The following is a 12,415-nucleotide window of genomic DNA, read 5'->3' on the forward strand; positions in this document are numbered from 1 at the left end:
ACAGCTACCAAAGACAAATAATTCTGATATTCCATGTTTTTTTTTATTATTAAATTTGAACAAGAACATACAAAAAGATACAAATGACGTGATAAAAGTTGTAACAACACAGTTGACCAGAAACGGCACAGTAGCTAGTTCTACAGTACATGAAACAGCACAGCCTCCCCCTCCTCAGACAGCTGCTCCCCGGGTACCCGCTGGGGTACTGCCTGCTCATTTCAGGTCATCTGACAGCAGAACTTAAGTCAGGTTCCTCCAGCCACTCCACCGCCCGAATGGTTAACAAAGCTTAAGATCGTTTTTATTCTTTATTGGCCCTTAGCCTACGTTTTCATTTTTTCAGTTGCGTCATTGTTGAAACAGTAGGACCATATTGGCGTATTTGACACACTTTTAGCTTCCTGATACCGCAGGTACAATAAAACATCCCCATCATAACAATCCTTTTGATTTGGTGGTTGCGGTGACACTGTTCCAAATCATCAAACCGATAATTATTAAAGCACATCATCATGTTTTTATACAGTTGAGAGGCTTCAATGTCATCAATCGGTATTTAACTGGATATTCCTGCCAAAGAATCCCACTAAACCTTACTCCCAACCCCCTGTGTACACTCTATATTGTTATACTTTAGACTGAGATAAGAAGTTCATATCAAAACCATAAAATACGTTCAGTATAGTCTGATATATACTACCAGTGTGTTGGCCATCTGGCCAGATCACAAATAGCGCAAATATAAAAAACTGGAAGCGCGCCACAAATATCTCCAAGCCGTAGTAGTCTGCAGACAAGTTGACCATCTTGATCTCGACCCCGAGAATATAAGTGGGGGGGCTCATGGGAATAGTATGGGGTATTTTAAAGTACTCCGGTTATGGAAACTTAGCTACTGTGCAGGAGCATGTAAACGTGTTTAAAAATAAAAATATTAGAGGAGCTTTATGGCATCATGTCCATGGCTGGATCACGACTCAGGGTGGATCACAAGATCTCAAAGCTTTGTATTTAAAGAAGAGCGTTCAAGTTTCTGATATGAGTCCAGTTGAAAAGCCACACTTACAACCTGACCACTTCCGACTATGTACTGGTTTCAAGTATTTGTAAAAAGGTCACACTAAAAATAATGAAATATTTGTTCAGTATGACTGTCTGGATCAAGTATGGAGCAGGGGTCCAAACCCTATCCCAGGATGATGATTCTGTGAGAATACTGTCTGAACAAGAGTTGGGCCCGTTTGGGAGTGTCCTTACCAGTCAGTGTGGAGTTTAGTGCACACCGTGTTAAGTGTGTTAGTATGCAAGTAGGATTCACAGTCCCAGTGAGGCCTTCAATAAAGAGGCCATGTCCTCAGGAATGGTCCCCTCACCACCTGAAAGAAATGATTTCCATGTTAATAACCAATTAAAAACTCCTTTAACCTTCTTAAAACAGCAGGGCTTTGGGTCAGAGATCTTGCCTTTGATTGTCCTAATCCAGCAAGTAAATAATTTAATTTGACCCTGAGTTTCAACACACACACACACACACACACACTAAATGACTTATAGTGCATTCCCCAAACCACAGTAAGTCCAGTATGAATGTAAACAATGCACCCCATTTTTATTGCTACCATTATTAATATAAATGCATGTCTAAAGTCAGATTTAACACAGCATTTATTGCATTAAGTACATTGTATACATTAAAGGTCCCAATTTTCCCCAATTTAAAGAAAATAGGGGTCAAGTCCTATGTTTTCTTTTTACCATTCTTAATGAGAACGTTCCACTCTGCGTCGAACGCAGGTAGCATTCCTTTCAGGCGAGTTCCTTTTCCGAGGTACCAAGGGGCACCGGTTGGGCGGTTTGTGTGGACATATGGAGCTCTGTCTGAGCAGCGATGTATTAAAGGTCCGCATCCCAGTGAGGGTTAGGCCTCCAGGACACCTATAGTATAATGCTACGCTCATAACACTTACACAACGGCGGTACTAAAAAAGTTTTATAAAGTTGGCGTTAGTGGTGGCTCGTTCGCAAACGAATCAGTTTGAACGAACGACTCGTTCAAACTGTTTGTTCGTAAAACAAACAAACCGACCTGATTCGCCGCTCTCGTTCGTCGTCGTTCGTCTCGTTCGTTCGCCGAGACTCGACTCCCAGCTCCACCCACTAGTCGCGCTGACTCGTGAGTCGCCGTTCGTTCACTGAACGTGTTTAGCGGTGAAGACTCGAGGACTGAGAAGTCACGAGAGTCAGCCGGGCAACAACATCCCGATTCCGAACATGAAGCACTCCTCAGCTAAAAGGAATTTAGTTAATGTTGTGTTGATTGATGACCGTTTGCACCATTGCACGATCGTGATTCGTTTGAGAATGAGAACGCGGGAGGAGCTGAGTCTGACCGACTCAGCTGAGAACGTGCATTCGCGATTCGTTTGAACGAGAACGAGGGAGGAGTCTGACCGACTCAGTGATTGAGAATCATGATTCACCGCTACTGCGAACTGACCGACGCAAACTGATTCATTCAAACGAATCATGAAATCCACCACTAGTTGGCGTGGGTCGTAACCATGGGGATAACACACCCTGCTCTTTCCTAAAACTCTCAGCCCAAAACCCATCGTTTTAAATCATAAAGTGTTTGAATTCGGTCTGCAACAGTGGGTTCACTGGCTCTTTAAACAATAGGTATTGTGTAATAGACCAGTCATGTAGATGGCACCATCTTGCGTTTGCTTACTTGCGTCAGCTGTCGTCATGTCCTGCTCCAGCTTCAGTTTTTTCTGACCCAGTCGCAGCATGTTATCTTCAATACTGTCCTTACTGATCAGCTTTATGACCTTCACCGTCCTGTACCACACAAACACACACGTCAGCCGCTATACAATGTTGCATAACTTACGGTTTAGGTTTTGCATCGTGTGCTACGTGTTTCTCTTTCATTTCCAATCTTGTGCCAACATTACAAAGATGCTCCTTGCGTGTTTTGTAATACGTTTGTATCTGCAATGAGTTGAATAAATAATCCTCAAGCATCTGACAAACTAATAACGGCAAACTAAAACCATGGTTGCACATTTATTTTTCTAAAAATAATATGTAAATCATTTTACACCCAAAAGTAGGACCACTTAATAACGATGTGACATAGAGATGCAGTCCCGGTGTTTGGTGATTATGCAGGGCCAGCATGTGTCTGGCCCTGCTACAGGGGAGGTGAGGGGAGCAGACGGCTACCTGGTCTGGCCCAGCCGGTGGCAGCGGTCCTCTGCCTGCTTGTCATTGTACGGGTTACAGTCGATGTCGTGGAGGATGACCGCGTTGGCCGACGTCAGGTTGATGCCCAGGCCGCCGGCACGCGTTGACAGCAGGAACACGAAGATGTCCGTGTCGTTGTTGTACTCGTCTATCAACACTATCCTGTGGGATGGAGCACGCGTCATGGGATTTCATATAGACCTGTTCATTTATATATGGAAGCAGGTGTTGATTAAATACCATCTTTATTCGTGGAAGTAGATTGAATCTGAACCAATTTTGTTATATTTTATCCTCAAAGTGGAAAACTCAAGGATTGATGTTTCGTTCTCTTATGCAACACATGGGTCCCATAAATGTTCCTATAGAACCCAAAAATGTATAATACTGCAAAAGCAAGGGCTTTCAACAGTGGATCATAGGCTCAAGCACATTGTTTACCCTATCTATGGCTCATTTAGCCATAGATAGGGACAAACATTCATTGACATTAAAATCTCCCAAAAATGCCATTTTTACTTTTCAACACAGACAATCCCTTCAACTACACAGAGGGCTAACAAAGTACAAAGCTTACGAAGTTCATAACTTTGACATTAAAACCACATTTTACACACACACACCTGTCAGCGATGGGTGTGGATCCATCCAGCCTGACGTAGCGATGCTTCAGGTGTCTCAACAGAATCTCCACAATGTCCAGCATCATGGTAAACTGGCTGAATAACACCACCCTGTCTCCCTGGGGGGTGGAGAGGACAGCCACGTTACAACCGCACAAAGAGCAAAATGTAAGGTGTGGTGCGAGACATTATCTCCCTCATGACAATGTTTTATTTACCACCAGACCAGAGAAACTTGGAAAAACTGATGGTGAACCACTTCAGCATAGTACGTTTTAGATCTGTATATTCTTATAGTGAACCCGTAGCTTATAGTGAACCCGTTGCTTATAGTGAACCAGTAGCTTATAGTGAACCTGTAGCTTAGGGCTGCTCGATTATGGAAGAAATCATAATCACGATAATTTTGGTCAATATTGAAATCTCGATTATTCAAACAATTATTTGAGTTTGAAAGCATGATGCAATTATTCATAATTTCTCTCCAAAAAAAAACTTTTTAAATAAGAACTTTGAAATTTCCCCTTAAAAAAATACGCAAAATGGTCAAATAGAAAATAAACTCCAGATATGAATCCAGCTGTTAAGCAATTTCTATTAAAAAAAATAAATAAATAAAATAATAAAAAAATAAAAACTTGATTATATTAGTTTGGTGATCGTTTCACTCTAAAATCTAAATCGCGATCAAAATTCGATCAATCGCCCAGCCCTACCGTAGCTTATATTGAACACGTAGCTTATAGTGAACCAGTAGCTTATAGTGAACCAGTAGTGCGTACCGCGTCTTTGAGCGAGGCCAGCAGGTCTGTGAGGAGGTTGAACTTCCCAGAGTCAAGTAGCAGGTGGCTGTCTAGCTGGTAGCACCCGATGGAGGAGTACTGCTGGCAGAGCCGGTGTAGCTCAAAGTCCGACATCACCTCCATATCCTCCTGGATCAGCGCCGCGTCGGCATCAAAGTGGGTCGGCTCCTGTGGAAGGGGAGGAGTGACTTAACAGTGTCAGAGGAGGTGTGGCTTAACAGTGTGAGGGAAGGGGTGACTTAACAGTGTGAGAGGAGGTGTGGCTTAACAGTGCCAGCGGAGGTGTGGCTTAACAGTGTGAGGGAAGGGGTGACTTAACAGTGTGAGAGGAGGTGTGGCTTAACAGTGCCAGCGGAGGTGTGGCTTAACAGTGTGAGGGGAGGTGTGGCTTAACAGTGTGAGGGGAGGTGTGGCTTAACAGTGTGAGAGGAGGTGTGGCTTAACAGTGTGAGAAGAGGTGTGGCTTAACAGTGTGAGGGGAGGTGTGGCTTAACAGTGTGAGAAGAGGTGTGGCTTAACAGTGCGGGGGAGGAGGGCTAAACAGAGGTCCGGGAATACTAGAATGGTCAAACGTCTTTTTTCACAGAGAGCGGTTGGACCAACCTTAAGCATCAGCTTGCTCATGGTTTTGAGTTTCTCGCTGGTGTAGTATTGTCTGTGGAGCAGAGGGTGGTTGGCCATCTTCCTCAGCTGCATCATGACGTTACACAGCTCTCGCTCTGCACAGAAAGGGGGGGGGGGGAAGAAAGAAAACAAAGCTTAGTTCTGTTTCCCAAATTTCTCGACTGAAGATAGAGAAGACTGAAGACAACCGGATTCTTACTCTCTCCATTCGTAGACTTTTTGAGTTTCTTGAAGAGGGACTGGTATAATGTTCTCTGTTTCTCGCTCATTGGACAGAACTCAATCTTTTCTTCCTTGGCAGGCAGCTGCTGTAGGACCTGTTGATCACACAAACAAAATGATCTGAAGGGCATTTATAAAATTTAAATATCAATTTCTAAATAATTTTTTGTGAACAAACTTTTCTCAGGAGCACACAAACTTAAAAGGCATTCAAATCCACAGATGAACATGAAGAGTTTACCTCACTCTTCACCCTTCTGAGGATGAATGGTTTCATTATTAGTTTAGCTTGAGCGATGCGGTCCTTCTCAAAACGACTCTGCTCCTCGTGTGATTTCTGACAAAACAAAAACATATCATGAATTATAGAATACTAGCACTTACATTATTGACGTACAGATATTGAGCATTGGATTTCTTCACACAAAAACTGTATGTCAATTACTTCATTAAGGTGTGTTTACATTCATCTCGGTTTCATTCATTAGAGAGTTACCATGGAGAACATCTTGGAGAGCTGCGCGTTGGAGTTGGAGAACATGGAGGGCATGATGAAGTTCAACAGAGACATCAGCTCCAACAGGTTGTTCTGGAGCGGAGTGCCGGTCAGCAGCAAGCGATGCTCAGCCTGCAGAAAACCAAAGAAAAAAGCTGGGACACAGCACACCCACTAGGAACAGGTTATAGTTAAAGTCACGGTGCCTGGCCGTGTCAAAGGTGGGTGGGATGGGGTGTGAGCTGCGAGCACGGGAAGGTGCACTAACGTTGATGGCCATGAGGTGGCGGTAACGCAGGGAGTTCATGTTCTTCAGCATGTGACCCTCATCAAAGATGGCGTACTTCAAACGCAACTTCCGGAAAAGGCTGCGGTCACTGTCGTTTCCTATCGCCAAGTTATACCTGTGAAAGACAATGATGTTTACAACCCAACAGCAACAAAGGAAGGTCAAATTGCATTTCATCACATTGGAAGTAAGTAAACAAAATAAATAAATGCAATGAGAGGAAACTGCTTTCAAAATGAACGGACCACAACAGACAAGGACCATTAGGATTCAAATGTGAGGACACCCAGCCACCCACCCCCACCGACCTTTGCATTCCAATTCCAATAACTGAACAGCAACATACTGTAGCAACAGAATGAAAGACACCACATCCATCTACAGCAGAACTGCCAAGGGTGCTGCGGCAGTGCCAACACTACACAACTTGACTCCAGGACAAAGTTTCTGAGGATGGTTCAAAATTGTACTGCCATTACTGTAGGCGGTGCGGCAGAACACGTTTTCTTGATGAAGGGAGGGTCAGGACGTTGACGTACCAAGGACGCAACAACTCTTCAGGTTAAAGCTAATCGGGTAACCGTGACAACACTACAGCTCTGGTGAGGGAGTAGAGTTCTTGGGGGGAAAAATAACCTTTCACGTGACGGTCTAAACCCAGCTCACGTTCCCAATCAGTGGGTGACCAATCCAACGCTTGGTCAGTTCTGCTTCACACATGACTGGAAGAGGCGGCATCGATGGATCAAAAAGCGACGTTGATGTGAACACCTGGCCCATGCTCGCGAGGGGTACCCGATAGCTTTGGTGCACTCGTGTCGATCCCGTATTTGAGTTTCTATAGAGAACCAGCGGACTCGTGTTAGCACCACGAGATAATGGACAAGCTGCATCAGAGGCGGACCCAGACTGTTGTTGGTAAACACTCACGTGGACACGATGACCTGGTAATCTTCATCTCCATTGAGGATGTTGTGTTTCAAGTACCTGCGGTCCTCCACAGATCCTGCATGCAGAGAACCACACTGTCTCAGCTTCTTCTGCTTTTCATATGGTTCCACACTGACCAGACATTTTATAAGGGTATCTTGAGGCGGTTTTTTAGGACTTCAACTGAACCCTTTGAAGAATGATTGAATGGGATTGTATGAGCAGAATCTTACCGTAATACACTAGAACTTTAAGTTTCGGAGACCACAGCTTCAGCTCTCTGACCCAATTATCTACAAGCAGAAGACATTGAACCTCAAAGTTTGCCTTTGCTAACATTTCAACGGTTGGTGGACATGTTCAAGGGTGTGGGTGTGCGTACTTTACCGAGTGTTGAGGCGGGTACTGTGATGAGGTGAGGACCTTCTATACCATCTTGGTAGAGCTGAGAGAGAAACGCTATAGCTTGTATGGTCTTCCCAAGACCCTGGAGATAAGAGGGAGAGTGATGGAGAACAAATATGAAAGACAGAAAGGTTGCAGAGGGCAGAAATCATTCTCTTTACACCGCAGCAGTCTTGGTTCATAGAGATTTCTAAAGGATTTCAATTACACTATAGGTGTAGGTAGATTATTATTTTCTCGCCATCAATGGCTAAGACAATTGATTTGGTCTTTCCCCCCTTTTTGCTCTGCCTGTGGGGGGACCTGGTGGGTGGATATGTTGTGAGACAATGCAAAATAACAAAAGCCCACTTAAAATAACTGTTGGGAGAAGATTGTTATGATACATTTTACATCCTGTTCACAAATGTTTTATCTTTTGGATTGATTTCATATTTTGTAAATACATATGCAACTAAATCCAGGAATGAACTCCTGAGAATTGCAAAAAATACACATTTTTGGGAGCAGTGCACATAATTAATAATAAAACATCATAAAAGGCACTGGGTGAAATCAGTGGGATATTCATTATTAACCTCACCATCTCATCAGCCAATATCCCACTCAGTTTGTGTTGATGCAACAGAAGCAACCACTTCAGACCAATCAGCTGATACGGCTTCAGCTGATACCTGCAAACAACCAATCACGTTGGGAGGCAAGTTACACTCAATATAAAGTTAAAAAGCAAACAGAAGCCTATGTTAAAAAAGAAGTGTTATTCTCAGGATGTTAAAACACTTTAATTACTCAAAATAAACTAAAATAATCATATTGTAAATAGCTTCACAACTTCATCACTAGGCCTCTCGGTTTTTTTCCAAAAATAACATACCCAAGTAAACAGAGTACATCTCCACAACTACTAGGGCTATAACATTTAATCATTGGGCAAGAAGACAACACCTGTGACATTGATGCTGCTGGGTCAGAGTGAATAAAGTGTGAGCAGAGTGCATGATTATTTGGTATCCCTTCAGTAGTATAGGGCCATGGTGCACCATCTGATGAGTACCTCTGTCAAGGTTTGGGTCCATTCAGGATGAAGAGGTTAATAGCGAAAGTAAAGGGAGTGTGTATATGTCTACTTTTATCAGTATACCGTTTTGTGTGATGATGTATTGCAACAACCTAATTTAGCAACTATTCCAAAAATTAGTATTAGCTTCTAAAATAGTCAAATGAATACAACTTCAAACTTGAGGATGTTCAAGGTTATTGGCTTCATTTGTATTTCCGTCCGTGTGTTCACATGCAGGTGTGTGTGCGACTCACTGGCTGTTGAGTATGCTGGGCTGTTTCCTGCCCACTCCCTTGGTCATGATCTGGGTGACCTGCTTGACCATTTTTGAGGAGATGTTCGTACATTTGGACATGAGACTCTGAACGGCGCTCCGCTCCTTGAGGACAACCTTACATCCGACCAGGAAATCCTCCGTCAGGCCATTCTCCTTGTTTAAGACCTCTTTCTGGAGGGGGGGACGTGTAATATAAGATATGACATAAATCAACTGACATTTTGCTGAGGGTTACTGCTGGATCGCCATAATAACCAGTGAGATATATATATATATATATATATATATATATAAATGACACACACAGACACACACTTACCAGAGTCTGCCAGCTGTCGAAGGGCCTGAGCTCCACAATCTTCTGGGCCTTTTTGACTGAGCAGCCTGACATCAACGACAGCTCGTCTAGCGAAGCCTCCTGAAAGAACTGCAGTATCTGGTCCTTGAGGGTCGTCCGGTCCGACCGTCCTCCGTCCTCCTCTTCAGAGGATAGATCGTCCCCAGAGTCCTCGTAGTCGCTGGTGACTGTCTCCTCTTCCTCGCCCTCCCCCTCCGAGCTCATGTGTTGGTCTGAGGCGAGTGCCTTCCTCTTCCTCTCGACCGCCTCCTTCTTCGCCAAGCTGGTCCCGCTGGCGAACTTGGAGAGCATGTCACTGACGGATGAGGCGGCAGATGAGGTTGTTGTTGTTTTTGCTTTCCGCGGGGCGAGAGACGATGGGGTTTCCTTGCTGAGCCAGGTGGACAGCGTGGAGGTGCTGCTACTGCTGCTTTTAGACTCGTTGGCGTTTCCTCTGTCTTTGCGGCCCTCGCGATTTCTGCAGTTGGCCGTTTTTTTTTTTGTATTGCTGTGGTGGGAGTCGTCCTCATCGCTTTCTTCTTTGTATCGGGCTGCCTTAGTCTCTCTCTGGGCTCGCTTTGTGACGTTCACCTTCTCCGAGTTGGGGGGTTTCCAGTCGTTGTTCTCAGGTGGACTGAAGCTGGCATCGTCTGGTGGTCAAAGTACATGTTGACAACATTAGAGCCTGGCTAGGTTCAGGGAAAAGATTAAAAATTCAAAGACAATTTTCAGATGCACATGCATGCCTATGCTTGAATTTCCCCTTGCGGATCAATAAAAGTATCTATCATCTATCATCATGAGAAAACCAAAAATGTATGTTCTTCTAACCGTTATCGGAGAACATTCTGAGAACCTCCAGGGCTTCGTCAGAATTCCAATCATGCTCCTGCAGAACCTGCCTCAGCTCCTGCACACCAGACACAACAGTGGAGGATCATGAGTCATGACAGTATACAAACCCCACACACACAACAGGCTCAACAATGAAGGACCATGACAGTATACACACAACAGGCTCAACAGTGGAGGACCATGACACATGATTGTATTATATTGTCACTTGATTTATCATCATTATTACTATTGTGTTGTTTGACGTGATCTGCTGAAACGCCTTAATGCCCATCCATCAGTGCACCAAATAATCACTGAGGGAAATATCCCAGTACTCCGAGTGCCGGGTAATTTTGTCTGAAAAATGCATGCGTCATGCAGGGTGAGTTGTAGCATGACGCGACGAGTGCGATACCCTTAGTATTGGAAATCTGAGACCAGCATTGGTCTGTGTAAATTATGCCGGCGACCAGTCCTCGCAGCACTAGAACCACCATCAACTACTATCTCAAAAGGGACCGCCCCACAGAGTACTCGGGCGCCTGAGTTTGCACTATCACGCTAGTGTCAGCCTCTGTTTGTCCCCCTCAATAATTGTATATTATAAACCATAATTAACCTTCTGGTTTATTTAGGGTTCTGTCCTAATGAGATTACTGTAAATGTCATTTGAGCATCATTTTTTAATATATACACCTTAAAAAAAAAACATTGTGACATCCTTTTGGGCCATATCGTCAAGCCCATACTGGAGTGTGATGAATGAATGCATGAATGAATGATTTAATGAATGAATAATCCATCCATTCATCTGAGTGATAGCCATACTATCAAGGTTCTCTAGGCCCTCCACTGAAAATGACATTTTGTTGCATCATCATGGGATTAGGTGGTAAATGGCATGGAATCAGAGACTATGGAGCCCTGATATGTAGCCTTGATCGTCATGTGCCAAAGTACCTCCTTGTCTTGGTCAGGGAACTTCCTCTGCAGTCTTCTGACCATGACTTCCTGCTTTTCGAAGCTTGGCTCCGAGCCTTCCTCTTCATCCTGCTCTTCATCTTCGTCATCGTCTTCTTCATCGTCAACATCATCTTCTCCATCTTCAGATGCTTCGGTCTCCAAGTACAAATGAAGAAGGAATTTGTTTATAATAACTAGCTTGGCTCCCCAATGAAGAAACATACTTAGCTTTGGGTGTTTAGCTTCTGCCTTACGTTTCACAGAAGTAATAGATCAGTTGATCTTCTGCTTGTACTACATAAATATGTAATATGCATGTATGTATCTAACTTCTTACCAAGGATGGCTTCCTTTTCTTGTTAGGCTGAATGACATCACTCTCTTGGGAACTGCTGGTTCCAGGTTGTTTTCTTTTTTTACTCTTAACTGGGGAGGCTAAGAAAATACATAATCAATTGTTTTCCATAAACCAAACACACAACTGACAATATTTGCCCAAGCTACCTAAAATGTATGTGGGGAAAAAGTAAGATTTGTCTCATTATTTGTCATGTTTTCCAATACAGAAACCAATGTATTATTTTTTTACCTTCTTTATCCCGATACTTGGCCATACACACAGCTACAGCCCCATCCAATGTGCTAGTGCTCTCAATCACCTAAAGACAGGAAAGAAGTTACATACATTAATCTCTTATTGAACTTCCAACTTGTAATTTAAGATTATTGAATACCCAAAGGGAAATTCAGATGTTAATACAACATACCTATTTACAAAATCATTCTAATACAATTAAGTAAGGTACACAGGGAAGGTTTCACACGTCTCCACCCACCTCGAGTAGCTCCTGTCTGGAACCCTGAGGGAAAACCTCCTGGAGTTTCTCAATTCGTTCTTCGAGCTCAGTGTCGCTTTCTTCTTTGTGACCTTTTTCCCCCTTTGAGGATGACTTCTTCGTAGGTTCCCTGTAGTTAAAGCAGAAGCATTGTGAAAAATCTTGACTTTAGCAGAGAATGTTGATTAGAAAAAAAGTAAAGTCTGTTTGAGAGAAAAGCAGAGCAGAATTTCAGACCAGATCAGACCACAAACTACCAAATGGTTCTTGGTCTTGTAGTTTACTGGTGTCATTAAAACATACTTTACCATTGAAGTTGAGATTTGACTTTCTTGGTTAATGTTATATTTGGCGGACTAGAAAAGGAGTCGTCATCCTCGGAGTCACAGATGACGTCGTCAAACACCACTCCTCGGACACGAGACTTTGAAGGGCTTTTGACAGTTTTGCCTTTAGCT

At 43.5% G+C, this 12,415-nt stretch overlaps 1 protein-coding gene across 1 annotated transcript in view; it reads right to left on the bottom strand.

The window, feature by feature from the left end:
• Positions 1-30: 30 nt before the first annotated feature.
• smarcad1a (SNF2 related chromatin remodeling ATPase with DExD box 1a) overlaps positions 31-12,415 on the bottom strand; it is a 13,178-nt gene continuing 793 nt past the window's right edge. The window contains exons 2-23 of the mRNA XM_084468249.1: positions 12,266-12,413; positions 11,958-12,087; positions 11,711-11,780; positions 11,459-11,556; positions 11,119-11,277; positions 10,153-10,231; positions 9,304-9,971; positions 8,962-9,155; positions 8,228-8,318; positions 7,627-7,726; positions 7,473-7,532; positions 7,240-7,315; positions 6,289-6,424; positions 6,021-6,152; positions 5,766-5,861; positions 5,502-5,619; positions 5,282-5,397; positions 4,658-4,846; positions 3,876-3,994; positions 3,232-3,414; positions 2,735-2,844; positions 31-1,379 (exon numbers count right to left, since the gene is read on the bottom strand). Of these exons, the coding sequence (XP_084324375.1) occupies positions 1,318-1,379; positions 2,735-2,844; positions 3,232-3,414; positions 3,876-3,994; positions 4,658-4,846; positions 5,282-5,397; positions 5,502-5,619; positions 5,766-5,861; positions 6,021-6,152; positions 6,289-6,424; positions 7,240-7,315; positions 7,473-7,532; positions 7,627-7,726; positions 8,228-8,318; positions 8,962-9,155; positions 9,304-9,971; positions 10,153-10,231; positions 11,119-11,277; positions 11,459-11,556; positions 11,711-11,780; positions 11,958-12,087; positions 12,266-12,413 (3,134 nt within the window). The 3' untranslated portion in view covers positions 31-1,317. The remainder of the gene's footprint in view (positions 1,380-2,734; positions 2,845-3,231; positions 3,415-3,875; positions 3,995-4,657; positions 4,847-5,281; positions 5,398-5,501; positions 5,620-5,765; positions 5,862-6,020; positions 6,153-6,288; positions 6,425-7,239; positions 7,316-7,472; positions 7,533-7,626; positions 7,727-8,227; positions 8,319-8,961; positions 9,156-9,303; positions 9,972-10,152; positions 10,232-11,118; positions 11,278-11,458; positions 11,557-11,710; positions 11,781-11,957; positions 12,088-12,265; positions 12,414-12,415) is intronic.

This window comes from Micromesistius poutassou (assembly GCF_964030765.1).
Source record: "Micromesistius poutassou genome assembly, chromosome: 5".
NCBI lineage: Eukaryota > Metazoa > Chordata > Actinopteri > Gadiformes > Gadidae > Micromesistius > Micromesistius poutassou.